Source organism: Haemaphysalis longicornis, unplaced genomic scaffold (assembly GCF_048455015.1).
Source record: "Haemaphysalis longicornis isolate Haplotype H1 unplaced genomic scaffold, Haemaphysalis longicornis Haplotype H1 scaffold_5, whole genome shotgun sequence".
Classification (NCBI taxonomy): Eukaryota; Metazoa; Arthropoda; class Arachnida; order Ixodida; family Ixodidae; genus Haemaphysalis; species Haemaphysalis longicornis.
In genome coordinates, this window is record NW_027526385.1 from 65,088,598 (window position 1) to 65,110,078 (window position 21,481).

General features: G+C 45.2%; 1 protein-coding gene across 2 annotated transcripts in view; it reads left to right on the forward strand.

Moving 5' to 3' along the window:
* Nucleotides 1-21,481, forward strand: part of LOC144138341 (cytochrome P450 3A24-like) — a 53,636-nt gene that overhangs the window by 7,973 nt on the left and 24,182 nt on the right. For both annotated transcript variants that reach the window (XM_077670575.1, XM_077670576.1), the window contains exons 5-8: nt 7,479-7,604; nt 10,064-10,301; nt 15,142-15,272; nt 18,156-18,252. In XM_077670575.1, the coding sequence (XP_077526701.1) occupies nt 7,479-7,604; nt 10,064-10,301; nt 15,142-15,272; nt 18,156-18,252 (592 nt within the window). The remainder of the gene's footprint in view (nt 1-7,478; nt 7,605-10,063; nt 10,302-15,141; nt 15,273-18,155; nt 18,253-21,481) is intronic.

The following is a 21,481-nucleotide window of genomic DNA, read 5'->3' on the forward strand; positions in this document are numbered from 1 at the left end:
AGCACGAGGTTCGCTTTTCGCAGCGGCCGTGTTTTTGATGGAGGATAAAAGCAAAAATGCCCGTGTTTACGAGATTTGGGCGCATGGTAAAGATCCCCAGGTGGTCAAAATTAATCCGGCGCCCTCCACTATATACGGCGCACCCCATCGCCTGCGTTGCGTCAGCGCGTTAAACCCTGCAATCAATCAATCAACATGTCACTTGCGCTGGGCCGGTGCCACTAGATAAGAGTACAGAGTATCGCATTCTTTCCTCTTAATGTTCCGGGCTGCCGCCATGATGCTTGGTCAGTTTGCATTACGTGACACTTGTTTACACTGCGGTGGTTTATAGGCGCTGCCATTTTGTTGTTTATGCATTTTTTGTGGGTCAACTGCGGCAGTCTCAGCTTTTCCTCCCTGCGCTGCGGTTGCGTACGACTGGCGTCGTTCGGAATGCGAATCAAAGATAATGCGTCTCTCAGTATTCCCGCAGCAGAAGTGTGTCTTAAAATGCGATAAATGCCGGGTACTGCCTTGCGGGACACTTGCGCTCTGTGTCTTCGGCAAGAACTGCTCTATGTTGTGACACTAGACCTGCCCATTCTTCTAAGATAATCCGCGAACATAACCTTCCCCAGGAACACATAGGGGGAACACATCCATTCGTTTCGATGCTTGTTTTGTGGTTTCCATAAACTAACCCTGAGCTGTATGTTTTATGCCCGATTATCCTGATGCACGCGCTCGGCGTTTTAGGCCTTGGCGTTTGAGTCCACGGATATAGTTTTTGCCCACGGCCATGAAATCGTTGGAGGGTAGAGCTATATTGCTTTGCTGTAAAAACAGGAAGATGCCAGGCATAGCTGAGAATCGACGCGAATCGAAGCGTAATATCTGTGCTTGTACACTGACATCCACACTTGCAAGTTCCTACGTTGGACGTCCATTTCGACGTCGTCGCTGAAACGTCGCGTCAAAGTGTGGTGCGCCTCGGCCGCCACATTTGCATACCCCCGCAGGGGCACATTGTGCGTTCAAGGTGACGGTAGTGGTGACACCGTTGACGGCGAGCCCATGTGGGTTGGATGGTGGACCCACCCACGCCCCAGCTGTGCATGGCGTAGCCGTGTCCAAGAAAAAGGGCAACCTTGTTGCTGAGGGGACGCGGAGGTTGTTTGTGGATCTTTACGGCCCCTCAGCTGGAACAACACGCAAATTCGACCCCTGCTTCTTGCAGACGGCACCCCACGACTGACCCGCACTGGGGAATATCAACTAGTCGCCTTTTCATATCCTTCCTTTCACTCCTTTTTCTATTATGTCATCTCTCCATTCCTGTCTTGTCACCTATTCTTTTCCTGTGTTCTTCCTTTTATCCTCAGATAGCAAGGGCTAACGCTGTGGATTTAATCAGCCTTGATCAGACGTCATGGGCTTATGGTAGCGCTGTACGGTTACGTTGCAAAATCACGTTGCCTTGTTGGGCTCCGTGGTGGGCGGCAAGCACCGCTGCAGAACACTTTACTTCTGGTGGAAAAGAAGAAAAATCTAGACCCTGATCGCGTTAATGCCTCGCAAAGCTCAAGTAATCCCAGCATTCTTTCACCCATTAAGACGACCTTCCCGAAATTTGTGGAGATGCTATCTGGCGACCCTCAGAAACCCTTTAGGAAATTGTTGCCATTTGCCATAGCCAGAGAGCTAAGCAAACTACTTGGACCGAAATACAGCGTTGAAAAGCTGCCGGCCGGTGATCTACTTATGGAGGTTCAAGCAAAATTTTTATCAGATGGCCCGCTGCCAATGAAAGAACTAGCGACACAAGATTCACGTAACTGCCCACCGCACCTTAAATACTAGGCTGGGGGTAGTGTTGGGCGAAGACTTGATTGATCGGTCTCAAGATGACATTCTCTAGGGCTTAAAGAAGAACAGACGAATGTTATTGCGGAGCCAAGAGTAATAATCCGCCGAAAAGATGAAGAAAATTTGAATAAAAATTTGGTTCTGACCTGCAACTCCAACACTTTACTCGACAATGTACGCCTAGGCTACTTGAATCTGCGCGTTAGACTGTATGTAGAAAATCCTACCCGCTGCTTCCGCTGCCAGAGGTATGGGCACACACTGCAGTCATGCCGTGGAAACCCGACCTGTTCACTGCTTGCTAGCACCGAACACGGAAATGACGCCTCTGATGAGGAAGATGTGAAACGTCTGAACTCCCCGCATACTCAAGGAAGTGCCCACGCTTAGTACAGGAGGGAGACCTCCAAGCTATTAAGGTGAAAGTGAATCTATCCTTCCAGGAGGACAAACGACGCCTGGCTTTCGCTCTGAAACGATCATTTGCTGAGGTAGCCCGTCAGGAAGGGGGGGGGGCTGCCTAACTCCCGGCACTGGTGCAGCCCACTCAGGGAACTGCAAAGAACCGCAGCCCCCTAAACACGCCAGGCCGGCAGCCAAGCTCCCGGCCACTAAAGAGAGTGGTGTGGATTCCAAGCCGCCAAAAGACTGTACATGCTCCGCCCCTGCTACACCCATCGACCTCCTCTCCTCGGGTGACGGTCGATGCCTCTCAGATGGAGGGCTTCCTCCTTGAAGTGGCATGGTGCAGGCGCCGCTCCTGTGTGGCAACGGCCTCGGGACCCTACGGGCTCTCGACCGAAGCCAAAGGGCTAGGGTGAACAACATTTATTCTCCACTGGTATTCACGGAACTGAAGCCGGCAAGACCGGTAGTGCAGGAGATAGTGTGGGCTAGTGCCTCTAGGAGCATGTCTTCATCCACATCACCTTGATCCCAAAAGCGAAAACCCCAGAACACACTCGGCCCCGACCTTATTGACTATGCTTTTCTGCAGCACTTAAGTGATGGGTGTTAAAAGCGATTTGGAAGTTCTTTAACAAAATCTGGAAAACAGGTAGGCTGCCTCACCCATGGAAATAGGCTGTCGTAATTTCATCACAGAAAGACGGCAAGCCCCCAGAGTGTCGATCAAGCTGCCGACCCATAACTTTGACCATCCTTCTGTGCAAGACGTTTGAGAAGATTTAGAATTTTAGGCAGTTTTTACTCTTCAAAGGTCTTGTTTTCTCGATAGGTTTCAATGTGGATTTATTCAGTTTCGGTCTACGACTGGCTACTTGGTGAGGCTCGAAACAACCTTATGAGATGCCTTTGTTTGTAGTAAGTCCAGCCTTGCCATATTTTTTGATATTGCAAAGGCTTATGATACGACCTGATTTTATGGAATTCTCAAGGATTTGGCAGCAATGGGAATCAGAGGGCGAATATTTTCATGTATCACAGATTTCCTCCATGGAACGAACGTTCAATGTAAGACTTGGTAATACACTATCCTGTACATTCAGTCAGAAAAATGGAGTTCCTCGGCGCAGCGTACTGAGTGTGACCAATTTTGCCGTTAGGATAAATTCTCAAGCAAAGGTTATCTCCCGGCTAGTCATGCGCTGTTTTTATGTAGATGACTTGCAGAGCGCTTTTCGCTCGTGTAACCTCTCGATCTGCGAAAGGCAGGTCCAAACTACGGTAAATCGATTACAAAGATGGGCGGATGAAAATAGCTTTCGTTTAGTGGCGAAGCTCCTCCTGCTCGGGCCCTATCTCGTCCCTCGTTGCTGCTGTACACGGCAGCACGATGATGATTGTGGCAGGATCCCCCTAGGGATTGGCCAACCAAAGATTGGCCGAAGAGGTCAAAACGTTCAACGCGTTCGTTGCTACCCAACAAGGAGGAGAGGAAGAAGAAGAGGTTTTCGTTCGTCGCCTGCGAGCTCAAGACACGTACGGGGGGTACACGACACAAGACGCTCTGCAGAGGGCGACGGCCAAGGTGGCTAAAATGTCACACACAGAATTCGCCAACTTACCCATGGAGATTCTCATCGTACCAAACAAGCCCTACATAATCACCACAAACATCGACGTCGTCGACGGGCTTGTCAACGGAGCCGGTGGGAAGTCTCAAGCTTTGCGAGTGAGGAGTGGTGGTCTTGATGCGGCGGCGCCCGGTTTCGATCCCACGACTCTCTGGCCGCGACGGAAGGTACGTGGCGCAATCCCCACTGCGCTACAAATCGAGACGCGAGCATGGCTACGAACGCGCCTTATGCCCTTCACTCATTCAGATAGTGTGCGCCGTCAAGAAGACCTATAACAATGTTTCACGGTTTCACCGATAAGCATTTTAGCTTCACCCCTCTCATCATCATTCACTTCGTGGAAATGGCAGGACTTTTTTCTCCCGAGAAGTGTGCATGTGTGTGGTATACGCAAAAAAGGAGTATTCATCCAAACCCTCATACAAAAATAAAGATGTAGCATTACCGTAAGCAGTTACCAGAAATTCTTAGGTGTTACATTTGACTCTAAATTAACGTTTCAGGCTCATATAAAGCAACTCAAAATGATTCGCGTGAAAACGTTGAACATACTTAAAATTTTGTCGCACAAGACATGGGGTGCAGACCACACATGTATGCTAAGAATTTATGGCTCGGTGGTTCGGTCTCGTCTGGACTATGGCTGTATCGTCTATGGGTCAGCGCGCCGGTCTGGCCTTGCCTGACTCGACCCAGTACACAATCTAGGCCTCAGACTTGCGACAGGTGCATATCGCAGCTCCCTTATCGACAGTGTCTGGGTTGAGGGCAATGACTGGCCCTTCGAGTGCCGTCCAGCATACTTAAATGGAATGTATGTAGCGAAAGCAGCATGCATAAATCACCATCCTTGTGCCGGGGCATTGTTTGAGAATGGCTACTAAAAATTCTATCAAAAGAAGCCTAGAGAGTTCCACCCTCATGCCCTTCGTTTAGAGAAATACGGTTCTAGGTATTTTTTCAAAATATGCCCGTCAAACCTATTGAGTTTTAGGAACGCTCTAGCACCCTGGGACCACACTGCCGTTGAATGTTATCTTTCCTTCTTAAAATACGACCAAAAAGCGTTTCCACACATAATTTTTTACCACGAATTTATTGCACCCTAAGACAAGTACAGTAGCTATTGCGACTACTTCTCTGATGGCTCGAAAACCTCCTGTCACGCAGATTTTGCTGTACCAAGTCACCGGTGATAGTCGCAAGAAAGGTTGCTGATGAGAGTAGTCTTTCAACTGCGGAACTCTTTGGTATAACCTCATCTATTGAAGACGTAGTAGCATAGGAAGGACAAATAAGTGTCCATTTTTACAGATTCTTTATTTGCCATACACACCATAGGCGCCCTTGTCCCTTAAAGAATGCAGCTGTAGGTGAGCTAAAAAATCGGCTGTGCTGCCCTACATTTGCAGGGGCCAGTGTTGTTCTTTGTTGGGTACAAAGCAATATTGACATCCCAGAAAATGAAACTGTTAATAAAGCAGCATATGATACAAAGCATTTCTAAATAACAGAGATAAAGCTTTCCTACCAGGACCTTCGAAACACCATACGAAAGTCAGTGAATTTGTACTGGCAGTCTGAACGGGATAAACAAACCAGAAATAAATTACGTCTAGTCAAACCCTATGTATCTGAATGGAAAAGTTGTAGACACCGAGATCGTTTCTTTGAGGTTATTTTGTGCCGGCTGCGAGTAGGTCGCACTTTGCTGATACATGCCTACCTGGTGAAAAAGGAACAGGAACTTATTTGCTAGCACTCTGGAGAACCTCTTACTTTACTACATTTCCTAATAAGTTGTCCATCCTAGAAGCGGCACGGATTAGACATTTCAGAGCTTTACATGCCTTTTGTATAGCTTTACACCCAATGCTTTTACTTAGTGATGAACCAAAGGTACATTTGACTAAAGTTTTTGACAGTATCATTGATTTTATACGCGGACAACATAAGAACGGAAGTTGCCACTGCGCCTCATCACCCCAGTCGGCTGTTCCTCCGCGCGGCCCAATGAGTGCGTTATTTCGAGCGTTTTGGACGTGGCTCGCGCCGTTTGCGGGATTTCTCGGACTTAGTTTGTGTATAAATTACTGCAGCGACGGGAAGAAGCTGACGATATCACGCTTTAGGCGAAACCCCTTTTCAAAACGCGTGCGCGCATTCACATCCGAGTCGGTCGCTTCGGCGGAAGTGGCACACTGAATGAGCTTTCGCCGTTATTAATCTGTGGCCGAGCATGGCTAGTGAAAGTCAAATTTTTGTCTCAAAGAAAACAGGATATGTGGAGCAAGCGAAAATGCACTCTAGAGTTACGCAAATGTTGGTCGTGCAAAGGTGATGTTGCATTCCTTCACTAAACGAAAAAGAAAGCCCCGGAAAAAAACCACAGCAGAATGTGTCGGGAAAATATTTTAAATCGAGGGCGAGCAAGAGTTTCTTCAGTCACCGGGGTAAGGACGATTTAATTAGGCTTACCGTACTCGGAAGTGCACAGGGAAAAGTGCATGAGAAAGTCGCGTGAATAAAGTTCTACTTGCCATTCATATGAAACGTCTTGGTGAAACAAGAAGAAAAAAACCATCTGTCACTCCTAGTACGCGTCCCATTTTTGCGATTGTACAGACTGGTGGTGTGCAGAAACCCGCCATGACGGTTCTATGTGAGTGCGTATGCAAACAAAGGTCAGGCCCAGGAATGGGGAGAATTCGGATGTTGTAAATAAGTAATACAGCCGACTCTGGTTCCTTTAGGTCGCTTACTTGGAATTTCGGTTAATTAGAAGCGATGTGCTGGCCCCCGCAATTCTACACGCAATCCAATGGGGGAGAGTGCCGGATAATTAGAAGATGAAACCTCTTATACCATTTACATAAAACTACTTTAAATACAAGCATCGAGATGATTCTACGATATCGATAAAATTCAGTATTTCCAACCACAAAAACATCCTCGTGCTCTGATGCCGGCGTCATCGCAACAGAGGCAGCGTCCTGTTGATAAAGCTACAAGTCAGTTGAGACTCACTCCAGCACACGCATGCCTTTTTTTATGTCCTCAAGCTTTTTTAAGCAGAGCGCCGTGTGAGCAGTTCGTGTGGTCGGAGCTTCCGGCTTTTATTTTAGCGATAAGCATGAACCATTATGGCCCATTGTGATCAATTAGGAACAATTATGAGCCTCGAACCATTATGAACCATTATCCGGTCTTGTACTCTTGATTTCGCGACGCAAGTAGAAATTTCGATTCATTGATGGTAGGGTTTAACACGCCGACGCAATGCAGGCGATGAGGCGCGCCGTAGTGGAGGCCTGCGCATTAATTTTGACCACCTGGGGATCTTTAACGTACGCCGAAATCTCGTACACACGGGCGTTTTGGCTTTTCGCCTCCATCAGAAAAGCCGCAAGTATAAATGGAGGAGATAATCTAGAAGAAAGACGTGTTTTGGACTAGTAACAATGCTTTTCATGTGACTTTGTGCCTAATTTGAAGTTCGAGTACGCGGAAGTGTTTTGCCGTCCCCGCGGACTTCGCGTTAACGGGAGTCGACTGTAGTGCGTTCTACTTTTTCTCCCCTTGTTTCGGCAGTACTTGATGCACCTGTACGAGCTGCAGCCCATCCTACGGGACAGCATCGGGTTCGCCCGTGGAGATACGTGGAGAGAGTCCAGGACATGCATGCAGCAGTTCTTCACCCCGTCCAAACTAAAGGCGGTATGAGTTCCCGCGCTTTTGACTGTTTAACGGGATTCCATTACTAGGCTTACTGGGGGATTTTTGCGGGGAGTAGGCATCCAAAGAAGCGCGTAATGACCGCCAAGCGTTAACGGCGACAGAGACCAGAAACGCGCGTTCCAGCTTGCAAGAAGAATCTTGTGCGAAAAAGCGGCAAGAATGAACCCTGTGCTCTCAAAAAACAGTTGAACTTGGAAAGTAATCTCAAGTAGCGTCACCATAGAAAAATTCACGGTAGCTTTAGATCCAAAGCTTAATGCCACCCATTTGGCAATAGACGCTGTGTTGAGTGTTGGGTGCTACTCCAAAATTACACGGGCATTGAGTTAAAAAATATTACGGAAGCATCCTGAATGGCACCCAGGTTACGCGGTGCGTGGCGTGTAAGCTACATACAACTGAACACTTGCGCCGCACGGCTTGCGGCTTTTGAGGGACAGTTAGGTCTACTTACGAGCCTGTAAAAACTTCAGAAACAGCGGAGCTGTGGTTCACTTGTGTAGGCTCCAAGGCATACGGGCTCTCTCCCGAGAACGGAAGCGCGGACACCGCGGAAATTGTACGGTGCGCGGAAAGAAATCGGTGACTAAACGTCTCGGGCGGGAGGCTCCAGCCGCCTCCCTTCCTAAATCTGAGGGAGAGGAACCTAACTCTGCGAGAGCAATGCGCTCTCTAATGGTGGGTCGGGGAACCCCCGGCTGTTCCCAGTCACACCCACAGAGCCCGCGAGCGGGTCTGGGAACATGCTCCGACCCCTGCGTGACGTACGACCAACAGCGGACTGAAGAAGAGGCAAGACCTGCAGCAGCTGCACTGTTAAAAAGCTTTACGGCTACATTGCGTTTTTGTAGTGGTGCTTTGAAGAAGATGTCATCGGAAAAATTCGTAGCTTCTTAGTACATAGGTCCAAATGGTCATCGCTCCGGGAACATACTCACTCAAGAGGACCGGCCGATGACGAGGACAGCTAAAGTTAGAAGCGGATCGCCGACTAGCCAGCTCCGACTTGACTCTAACGACATAGCCACACGCAACTCCTGCCGTTGCCAATCACAGGGATAAGAGAGTGAATAGATAGCTACCTAGATATTCAAGCTTTATTAACCAAGTACCATTGGCCTGATCCTTTCGCATTCCTGATCCTTTCGCATTCTAATAACTTAAGCAGACTCAAGAGCTCCAACTGAAATTTTTCATCTCCTGAGCCCGGTCACGACTCCCTGAGACAAACGAAGGATGGTGCCACGTTGCCCAGTGCAGATCCCCCAAAGCGATTGCGAAATAAACGTTCGAAAACACCGAAAGTGTGGCAATCTGTACTCAGCGTTTCCCCCAACAATGTTTCCCCCCACTGTAATGCCAACATTGGCGCTGTGGGTATCGTGTTAAATAAATAAATAAATCTCACGCAAGTCCTAATCTAGAAATCCAGTAAACCTTCACGGCAGGAGAGAGTTTAGTTTACGTAGAGTTGGGTTAATGTAGCTTACGATAAGTTAGGTTTGGTGTGTTAGGTTAAGTATGGACCGCTTACGGTAGGGCACATTGAGCTAAATCTGGCCCTCAATCTTCTAATTTCAGTTATAAGGTTGCCGCAGTAGAAGAGTATTATTACTTATATTTGCAAAATAGTGGGAAGATCACGCTTGTTTAGTTTAATTCGTGTTGTATTACGCATTAGGGTAATTTTAGTGCTGCTTTGCTTTTGGAGATACTGCCTTGAAAATTTTAGGACGGTTATTGGCACAGCTGCCGTGACAATCAACACTATTTCTTGCATTTATTTGTATTTATATTGCATTATTATTATGTGGAAATGTTTGTTTGGCTTTCCATGGTTTCGTTAATAAAGGTTTGATTTTGTTATTCATACCCGCATTTTCCGTGCAGCGCTGGTGTGTACGCTAGTGAAAGTACTTGAATATCTTGAATAAAGCTTGAAACAGTAGGAAGATCAGGTGTTTCAACTACTAAAACAGGCTATCTTCTCCTAAACCCAGATATTAAATAATTGTAGCCTTTACGAAAGAAATTACATTACTGCTGTTTCCGCTCAAAACACACGCTACGATATAAATGTCTTTTATAATTTTTAGGGCCCTAATGAATGAAGACAGTATTCCATAAAGAATAAACAATTTTTTTGTGTGTGTTTGGGAAACCCCTATTTTTTCATTTGCTGGTAAATGTTAGCTGTACAAGCGGAATGATATCACCCAGCTAGGAGAGCGATATTTCCTGGCCCAATGTATACCCTTAATCACGAGATCAATGGAGCCCAAACTACTCCAACGACATACCTTTTTACAATATTCTCATAAGTACTCAGCCAAATTCAGGCTGTTCCGTATGGTGCATTTACGTTGTATCTTTAGTTTTCTCCTGAGACTGCAGGCAACTCCGTATGTGATGTAACGTGAACCCAATCTTTCCCTCAGGTCATGCCGTCGCTACATGATAGCCAGCGCAAATTCTTAGAAATTCTTGGCGACAGTGCTGATGGCGGTGTTGAAGTGGACATCAACAAACTGTGCGAGCGGTTCACGTTCGACGCCATTTCCAAGACGGCTTTTGGCATCGACACGGAAGTACAGAAGAACCCGGACAACCCGCTATTCCAGACGGCCATTACGATCTTTCCTAACATCCTGACTGGATTCGCTTACAATACCTGCCGTAAGTTCTAACTCTTTTGACTCCGGTAGAACCGTGTTCTTTTCAGGGGTATTAGAACGCAATTCGACCAGTTAGGGATGATGCTCATTGAAAGACGCTGAAGGGAAAGTTATATTAGCACTCCAAAAAAGGAACAATACCATAATTTTTGTTCCTTGCTAGGGATTTTTATGGTTTAATGATGATAGTCTTTTTTGGGCTACTTAAACCCAGAACTTTTGGTCTGTCTGTATGTCTGTTTGTCTGTCTGCTGTCTGTCTATCTGTCTGCCTGTCTGTGACTCGATTCAGCAACCCGGCCGAAGTGAAACTGCATCTCGCAATAGTGTTATATACCCACAGCCAAACGCCCACGTCCGGTGGCAATCTTCGTACTTGTCAACATTGTTGAACAAGAACAAGAGATTACGCTACTTTTAGGCAGAAAATCCATTCATAAGTGATATTTGCTGTGTTCCTTTATTAAAAAAGTCATGTATGCTTGGTTTTTGCTATATCAAATGAAATACTAGATCGACTGCAGAATATCGTCGCCTACTGTTGCCCGCGCCAGTATAGCTACTAACGTAATTTTAATCAATCAAGCGGCAACAGTAACGAAAGTTTCCACTAAATAGGTTCCCCTTTCCACTTGGAATGCACGTGGAGAAGGGCAACGTGGTTCTATAAACATTGTAGGAGGGTGCCTCGAATCACGCGCGTCTCCTCCGTACGGCAGCGCTGGCATGATTGACCCGACTAGGAGCAGTGGAACACGGTAAATTGAAACTGGCTATAGCAAACCTCTAGGGTGTTGTCTTGGGAGGAACAACACGGGAGAGGAACAGCATGAGAGGTGTGCGGGAAAGAGAAGGGAGGCGCTTACACGGCAGGGGCGCCAGTCGACTATTTTGTTTCGTTGGAATTTCTAACGAAAGGAGCAGATACGCGACCATTTTTGTAGCGTGAGCTGCACTGGCCGAGGTTAAGCAGTTTCTCGTGGCTCCTGGAGAGCCGTGCTGCGCATGCGCACGGAGCAGTGACGTCTCACGGCGCAGAGCTGGCGCGCCGGAGCCGCCGACGCCGGAACTGGACCGGACTAAACTTGACTGGACTGGATTGGATTGGATTGGACTGGATTGGATAGAAAATCGTTTTAGCAGCAGTAAGCATGATAATCAGCTAATCTAGACAACCAGGAAACCTAAGAATAACCAGCTGAACCTAAGCTCACGCTACGTCTGTCCTGGCATTGCCGAGCTAAGCCACTGCTAATTTTTTATGTAGGCACTGTTTGGGATTTGTTGTTGTCGTAGATTTTTCGGTACGATAAACGTAGCAAGTGTAGCAGACTCTTGTTAAACGGAACATGAAGAGATCAAAAAAAGGTGTTTCCTTTATAGGGAGTTTTAAAAAGGAGAAAATTGGCTCGGCATTCTGCGATGCCACAACAAGGTAATAAAGAGAGCATACACTATGGGTAGAAACTGTATTGCACTAAAGTAACCAGTGCATGTACTGTTTTTAAGTGCTGCTGCTAATTAAAATATTCCACGTTTAATGCCCAAGTACTTCAATAGCAATTTTTTCCCGACTCAAATACTTAACGTATTCTGCTTATAATTGCCTATTGAAAAGCGACTTTATGTTTGCGGCAACCGTACTCAACACGTTGCACAGAAACAGTCAGTATGCTCTGAGAGACGGCGCACTTCGTCGCGAGCACTGTATTCGCCGCCGTCGATGTTCTCTATCTTCCGCTCCACTGCAAGACATTGTGACCTCGTTGTTTCGTTTCCATCCAGAGCTGACCTCACGACATTGCATAGAACATTAAACAGAAGATTTAAGGTCTCTAGAACCTAACTGCGACACGCTGGTGCAGTGTACGGAGTGCGAGAGGAAATCGGAAACCGCAAGTCACGGGAACCGGGAATTTATGCGTACCCCAATACAGTGCGCTTGGCCAACTGGTTGCGGTTCCGAGTGTGTTTTCGGATCTGTTTGAGCGATAGTACCAAATATCCAGTTTTTGTTTCGATACTTTTTGACGCTGTTTTAGTACAAAACAGCGTACGGAGACGCGTTTGTTTTCCATTTCAGCGGTAGTTGCATCTGCCAGATTGTCGTTTATCAAGATTCCATTGTCTTACTGGCTTCCGCTACTTTGAACGCTGTTGGTGAGGCGTCGACTTAACGGAGATGATTGAGTTCATATGCAGAAAGGGAAGCGCACGATTTATTTGTGATTGGTATTTGCTTAGAAATTGACCGCCGAAACTCGAAAGATCGTCATCGGAAGTTTTTTTTTTTTTTAATGTCCTATTGAACAGAGATCTCCCTCATACGAGCTTTTTGGTGTTTCGTGTACTCCAGAAAACCAGCCGTCATGGTACAATACGAAAAGAGGAAACTCGTGCTTCGTGGAGCCGCGCGTTATCCATTGAGCCACTAGGACCTATCCCTCGGTGCTCTTTGGTCCTAGTGGTAATTTACTTTAAAAAAGCCCAAATAAATGTGAACTTGGTGCTGGAAAGCTTGTTCTATGAAAAATCGCAATTGCTTGCAGTGAAACACAAAAACAAATAATGAACCTTAACATGCGTTTAGGTATTAACTTCTATTAGTATGTTTCCGCAAGTACATTGAAGCGAAAACTCAAATCTCCTTCTGTAAGAGAACGATGCGTAAAACGCGAAGCTTTCTGCTATGCGACCTGAGTCAGAGTCAAAGTGAAAAATCTGACCTGCTTCGACCCTGTCGGAACGGCACAATCGGATTGGCGTCTGCCTCATAACGCGAGGGACGCAGGTTCGAGTTACACCACGAGAAACGTTTTTTTCTTCTTGAAGCCCTTGATGTAACTTCGCTTATTATCATCCTGGTTTTGTGAAAACCATTGAGTAAATTTGGCTTTCCTGCAGTCCGTTTTGCGCTACGAACGACACCATCAATGAGGCGTAGGAGGCTTTTCTTTAAAAAAAGACGTCCTTTTTTCTCGCGAAGACATATTTGATGACCGCCGACGCACTTATCACCCGCCACGGGCATTCAGGCATTTTTTATGTTAAAGCGATTCTTTTAAAAACACTGTTTTATAAAAAAACACGAAAGAACGCTACACGCAAGTAATGAATCGCTTTCGTTCTACCTTGTGGCTCGCATTAACGCTATATTTCAACATATAATACCGAACATGAAAACAAACCCAATCATGGTACCAAACCTCAAATATGAGAGCTACAAACGAGGAATATTGTCGAGAAACAAAATGTTGAATGCGGATGCAGGTAAAGAACACCGTGGTTAAACCGCTCCCAGTATAACATCATTCAGAGGCTAATGTAGAGGAAATGGTAGCTTACATGTCCCTGAGAACGTACTCAAGAAGATGGTACGCAACAATAGGCTTTTCCGATTAGCAAGCACATAAGCGGGGCCCTCAGCAGTCGAACCGCGTGACACGACAATTCTCGGCATTATTGGCCAATGTCCAGCGTTGCATGGGAGACATGTCCATACGTGCCATAAGTCGGAATAGACGACCTTCCACGTGTACTCCATGTAACGATTTATTTGCAGTAGTTACCGATCTCACCCATCAACACGCATCGCGTGGGAATACATGGCATTAGTTTTGAACAGAGTGTTCTTTGGCGTTGCTGTTCATAGTTTAGACGAAGTTTACTGGGCGGAATGGAGCCTTGTTCCGCCTCCTGAAGCCCATAACAGTTGGAAAACACGTATTGAAAAACACCCAGGGAGATCACCTCGGCAGGGAAGCAATTGATAAGATTTGCCATCGATTCCATTTGCTGTTCTAGATGAAAATGAACTGAGATCACGCATTGTGTTCCCGCGATTCAATCGTACATATATCGAGGCAGCTGCAGAAACGATTTCAAATTAAATGCATTCACCTTACGTGTGGAAGAGCGGTTACACAATAAATGAGCGTTTGCTGCCTGGTATATCGCCGGTCGCTTGTGGAGGTGCCCCATACCACCACTGCTTTATTTTATTGCAAGGAACTGTTCCTTTTGGCCGTTCTGCAGTGGGAAATAAACAAATTTTTATTAATATCACTTTTCAGTATTCGATTAGCCCTTGTGACCAAAAACATTTTCGTTTCTGGTGAATATTATGTGCATGGTATTGTTTGTGTGTGGAGGTCTTGCGCGATAGAGTAAATGCGGAGAAAATTTGGTGCACTAAATCAATTTTCCTCGGACAATATTCGTTTGTGCATAGTGCCTTTGCGGCCCTACGCAAAATACAGCCGCTGGGCTGGCTGTATTTTGTGGAAGCGTGCTCGTGTCTGCCAGACTTCAGAAAAGGCAACCAGTAGACATGCTGTAATTGCAGGTAATATTATATCTAATGCATCACCTGGTGGGGTAGTTTTCTGCGGAAAAATAAAAAGGAATCATGGCCGGCTGGTTGCAATTCGTGGTTGTCATGAAGGGAGGCCTGGGTTTGTTTCCCAGAGATTATAAAAACTAACAAAGCCGAGTTTTCTTTATTACATATGGGTGAAATATGTACACTAACGTGAAAAGGCACAAAAATTGAAGCCACCTTGTGTTGCTGAAGTATATAAAACATACAAACCATTTCGTGCCTCATATTCCCAGAGCCTAAGCAGCTGGTACCTGCGGTGCAAAAGAACCAAATAGGCGATGACCAATGAGCCTCACACAGGGCAAGCTTTCCCTCCCCACAGAAACGGCTGCTCTTGAACATGCTTTCCTTGTAGAAGTATGACTGAAATTTAAAACAGAGTATTTTTTTACAGGATACCTATCCTATTGTACAGTTTTCTTGGAAATGTGCCACTAAGTGGTCTTGCGTTTCTATTTCAGAAAACCTGTATCACTGGGCGTGGTTACTTCGGTTCCCTGTAAAGCTACTGACCATGCTCGTCCCGAATCCTCTCACTGAAATGACCGAAAAAGCAAAGGCGGTCATCGAGTTCCGGCGACAGAACCCACAGGTAACCCGGTGCAGATGAAGGGTTGTGCAATCAGTAAAAATTTACCACGTTTTACGTATGACACAAAGTTGGCTTTACTTTAGGTTTTTTCGGAGATCAGGGTTGGTAATACTTTAATATTTGTTTCAATTATTTTTGGTAGGTTTTCGTAACAGACATCGATAAGGATCAAATAGTGACTTTGTCCGAATCGCCATGCATGAAATCTGCCGTGTTCTTGAGAATTTAAAATATTTTTTTTGTTTTCGCTTGTATTGTTTGCCCCCTCCCCCGACAAAAAAATTAAGGACCGCGGATAAAAGCTTTTTAAGGACTTCTTAAAGCGTGGAATAATCTGTAGAACAGGTTGACTTCTTACATTTTGCTTAGCTGTCTGTCTCACGTGTTTCAATTCTAAAGCTGCGAACATTCGAGATTCCTACAGGCTCTAGCGATGACATATTTGTTTATTAAGAAAAATGTAAGGAAATTTTTTAAAAGTAAATTCATTTTAATAAAGTAATCGGTGTCCTTACAAAATACACCCAATGTACAAAACACTAAGCGGGACTTTTAAATACAGCATGCGTGCTGTTAAATCAACGTGGTACTCACAGTACATTATTTCCAGTTGTGTACCGAAAATGTGCACGCACGAAAGCCTGTGCAAAACAATAGGAAGACTAGGTTTAATTAGAGGGTTCGATGCCTGATCTTTCTTACCCAACATCTCAAGCTAAAGTTTAAAGCTTTAATATTTTTGGCTTGGCTGAGTAAAGAGAGCTCATGTTTTTGCTCCGGGAGCCGCGTCTTGGATGGTTTTGTTAACTGCGTGCAGCACCAAAGGAGATTTTATGCCAACGGCTTTCGGATATTGCATAAAACGTCTATGCAAAAGTGCGCAAGTCCAAAAAGTCATATAGTATGTATTTCTGTAACAAAAAAAGCCTTGACGAGTCATACGTGGAAATGTTTTAACCAGTTTGTCCTTCACCTCAATGTCCTGAAAAAAAGGTGATACCTAAACTATGGCCAAGTTGCCCGTCATTGCATGCGAAAAAGTAGATGTACGAAGCTGTACATGGGGTATCCATTCTAAGGGCACATGGAGAGCTCTTTGGAAGATGCACATTTATAGCGAGCTGTTGGTGCAAAGCTAACAGGCAACTACGCCTCTGAGACAGCTTCGTTTCATCCGTCAGTCATGATTTAAGCAACCGAACCGAAGTTTTATGTGGAAGTGATTTACGCTGCTACTACTGCACAATGCATTACAAATTCTTCACTGGTCGAGTGTCAACTCAGCAATCCCAAACGAACGACCAGCATGCTCGCTCAAGAGTTCGGGTACATCACTGTTTACCAACCCGAGTGTTTGTGGAATAACCGTGTTTTTTCTGTGTGCGCACGCCTCGTTTTAAGCGTTATAAATAACTTATGAATCTTGTTTTTGTGATTATCGTAATAAAGTAATGTCAACATCATAACTAGAGTTGCGGGGAAGTTTATTTACTTGCAATCTAAAATTTCGCTGTCTGCCCTCTTAAATACTCATCTGTTTATGCCAACTCTGCACATGTCGTATTTCTCTAGTTAGAGCCCTGCCCAACAGTGCACGTATTATGTGCCTTATTATAGTTATTTGTCTTTTACACTCAATATGAATAGGGCTGGCACGGTTCATGTAGGTCTATACAGCGAAATGGTTTCCTAGCACATTTACTTGCGTAAACGAAAATTCTCACGTTCTTTCCTCTTTCAACTAGCAAAACTAGATGCAGTTCCGCAGATACTTACTGACTAGAAATTAGATGACAAGGGTACGATTCACGTTCGATAACAATTCCTAAATTTAGATTTACGTGCAGTTTGGAACATTTTTGTGGCTTGCAACTTGTACGCTGGTAACTGCTATTTGCAGAGTATTTGAACGTTATTAGACAAATATTATTTATCAGGCTGAACTTGTACCGGACGAACGTAATCACTGCCGAACATGTTCCTTAGAATTTTATGTCGAGTGTTGGAAGCCTCGGTAGTGCTCTACCTATACCGTCAGACGTAAAAATGTGTCAGTGAGACCTACTTTCTGTTTTGGTCATTTTATTGTCTGTCTTTTCAGTATCGACCTTCGTCGCTCTATGGGCTCCTGCGCGTTCCACTGAATTTCGTACAAGGGCTTCGGGGCTTCACGATGATATTCGCACAACTGGAACGATCTCATGAAGAAATTTTCATTGTTACGAATTGAGTATAAAAAGATTTTATATATTATACCTGGTTACCAGGCTGTTAAAATTTTATATATAATATCCCGAGAGAGGCAAGCACTTAAAAATGAAGCAAGAACTTTAACTTGCTTCTTACAGTCGAATCTACTTCTGTTGAACACTTTTAGGCCCGGATGAAACTCTCGAGCAGTAAAAACAAGGGAATGCAGAAACAAAATTCATTAAAATTAGACTTTCCCCCTAAAGTGTGGCATTACAAATCTACCTGCTCCTGGAGCAAGATTAACCAGCAGCATTGGATCTGCCCAATTTATTCGATAAACGGTGCCTACTTCTGGTAGTGTAAACATTCTGCAGCTCTGGTACACCCGGCGTGCCAGTAAGTCTAATCAAGCCGTAAAATTTTCGAGAATAAACCTTTTCCATATGCTCAGCGCCTGAAGTCATCAGCCATGGTGTACTTCCACTGAAAACGTTTCAAGCTGTTATTGCTGTTGTCGGGAACCTTTTTTTTTTCTTTCTAGTCCTGCTTGTTGTGTTTAAAATCCATTGCGGAACTTTAAAACCTAGGATTCGTAACTGATAGGTCCGTTGGCTGTCTAATTAACCTTTTTGGTTTAACAGCCGATGAAATGTGCTATCTAGAGAAATAATGGCACTCAAATCTTTTCAGGTTAATTTGCCCGATATGGCCCAGATTCTCATAGACGATGCACTGAGCAGGAGAGACGCCGGTAGGGAGGTCGATGGGTCTACATGGGAAAACCGAGGTAATGAGAGACATTTTTATCACAATTTCACTTGAAAAAGTGTATATGAAAACAAAGCGTATAGCGAGCTTTATATAGCCGTGCTTTTCTATATGTGGATTATCTGAGTTCGAGGGTGTTTATTCACTAATAATGTGGGTCTGTAACTGATGATTCATTGCACTCTTAGGAAGGCGCAGTCACAATAATTTTTGACTGACACCAAAATATTCCGAAGCTCTGGAGCCTATTGTGCAAACACTCGTCTCAGTTGTCTTGCGGGCCTTTCTTATGACTGTTTCTTACACACCATGTATTACATTTTCTTGCAACCCCGTGATTTGAGTTATTACATGGTTCCAAAGTTAACACCCCTTGCCCACAATTTTATTCTAATAAGAAGGACGCTCGAAGCAGATTTCTCATTCCTCTACTCTTCTTGAACAAGGCTGATCATATAGGCCTCCTGGAATGGATATCTACTACGCCATCTAATCACCCAAGACAATGGAGCGTAAATGTTTTTAGGCAAATGCTTAAAAACAAAAAGCAAAAGCGAAATATATTTATGCCGATGCGTGGACTTACGGCAAACTGCACCAGAATGTTTCTTTGTCCAGATTTGATCTAAATAAGCATTCTAAGCTCTTAAAATCACCCTGGCAAAATCCTCACCTTCGTAAGCACACAACACACTAGGTACCGTCTTTCAAAGTAGCTCCGTGCAGACGACATTTGCACCTGGCAGGGAGAGTCGCCGAAACAATTTCCGAGCGGCCCGTGACGGAAGTTGGAGAACCTATCCCGTGGAGATAGCGCTTCTCTGGCGACATGCACGGTGCTCCACCGTGCACCGGGAAACGTTCGCCCGGACTTTCTGTGCTACACCGCCGCGCTGTATCACCATCGTAGTCACAGCTTTCAAACTAACCACAGAAGTACCAATATCCACCTTTTTTTAGTGCAATAAAAGAGATTAGAAGCCAACAAACTCTACGCGCGCTTGCGAACGTTCTGGTGCTAGCAAAACGCTTTTTATTTGAAAATAATATTTCTACTACAAAAAATACAGTGCAACGCGCATACTTACCTTACATTTCCCATTCCTATTGCATCTATCACCAAAAAAAAGGATCTTTTATGAATTCTTGACCACTGGCACTTCCGCGTCTCATATTTGCAATATTTGTGCTGGGCCAATGCCACCTCCATCCTTTATACCAGTCCAAAGTTTCGCGACCTATCTAGAGTTGTTGTAAACGCGGGTATAAACATTTGTGTGACTTTTGCCTCATTGGCTAAGTGAACCAAAATCAGCCTTGCTCGTCGGAACAAATGCAGCCGCATAAATACCGGCCGTAGTCTTCGTGAAGTGCGAAAGCTAACAAAACTGTTCCTCTTATAAACAATAAACTTGATTTTTTTTTAATTCCCAAATGACCTATTTACTTTTTGAGAGTGCTATTTTTAGTTTACTTTAAAGTGAAATGTTTACAACAGCACAGCTCTCTGGGGAAACTAGAACACAGCTTTAGAAAAAAGTTTTAGTGTTTTAGTGCATCATTTAGGTGTGGAAGCTGGCTGATATATATTTAACACTTCTATAATTTGATTTTCTATGTGCACGCAGGGGGAAATACTGGGCCCATATTCACGAAGCTGTCGCAGGTAATTTATTGTTACAAAATGATTGATCTCCGGCGGCGTGCGGTTTATTTCTTTCAAGGAGAGCCATGTGACAGGCGAGGTGCCGGCTAACCAAACCCGCTTTTCGATATCGTACGAGCAATAAGCTTTGTAAATCAGGGGCCTCTTTCCCTCGCAATACTAAGTTTTGTTACAACAGCAGTTATTCGGATGGACAAATAATTGTCTTACGGTGTCACGCGTCTTATGCGGCACAGAAATGAGGCTCGGGTTGAGGCATTCGATTCCCACGCAATATATTTACAAAATCAAAGCTCAAACCAACGTGATCATAACAAACGAACAAGCATATCACACTACACAAAAAAAGAAGCACAACCTCACTCTATTAAAAATCTATTGCTAAAGTTACTATAACACATTAACGGAGTCATGAAGAGAAAATAAAACTTCGTTTAATTTGAAAGAACTTGCATTCAGTATCTCACTCAGCTACATCACAGCCACAAAAGATGTTTTTTAACGAAAAAAAGCAAAAAGTATTTAAAAACTTTAAAATTTTGCGCCACAGTAACGTGTTATGAGCCAGAATGACGTCATAGGGGCCAATAATAAAACGTAATTTTTAGTGCGTTAACTGCCCGTTAGCATTCACGTGATGGGGTCAAATGAAACTAGGGGCCCCATTACAGACGTCTAGTCATGTGTCGTCGCGAACGGTCAGTAACGCGGCCACCATTCGCACAAACAAGGTACCGTGACGTCATGGAAAAGTTGCGGGAAATTGTCTAGGGGGTCGCGACTGCTTCAGACGTTTTCTTTCATATCTCCATTATTTGTTCGAAGATTGCGATGATATTGGTATCATTGTTATTGGAACTAAACAGTCTTTCTAATAAACCCAACTTGAATTTTGTCTTCACGGCTACTTTAACTATCTAGGCCCAATGAAAACAAATCCTACCGCCGGCACCACGACGAACCCGGTGCGATGCCGCTGTCGTGAATTGTGGGTCGGTTGGCTTGCGCGTTGCCGAACTTAGCAGCACGTCGCGATGGCACGTGGTGGTGTTCAGTGGCCCGGATGACCGTGGTGCGAAGCCACGGGTTCCCTGAGCAGCACGGCTCAGCAGGAGCCCAGCAGTGCGAAGCTGCTGGTAATAGGTGCTTCCGAGCTGCCCGCTGCCAAACGGTGCGATGCCGCTGGTGCGTTGTGGGGCACGGCCCGAGAGGTCACCGGCGGTGCGATGCCGCCGGTCAGCAGGAGGCCAAAATAGCGAAGCCGCTGGTAAGAGGTGGTTTCGAGCTGCCGCTGCCAAACGGTGCGATGCAGCTGGTTCGATGCAGCTGGTGCGTTGCGGGGCACGGCCCGAATTTGCCACACTTCCTCCCAAGACCTCGTTCCACCCTCCCTACTCCAACTTCGTCCTCCTCTCCTCTTCACCTCGCATTCTATCATGTGAGGCTCCCATTTTCTGGTCCAGCTAACCTCCCGCTCCTCTTACTCTTCTGTGTATGTTCTTCATTGTCCCTTAAAAATCCTTCTCGCCATCCCGTACGCTGCTTCTTCTTTCTCTTCGTCTTTTTTTCCATCTTCTTATCA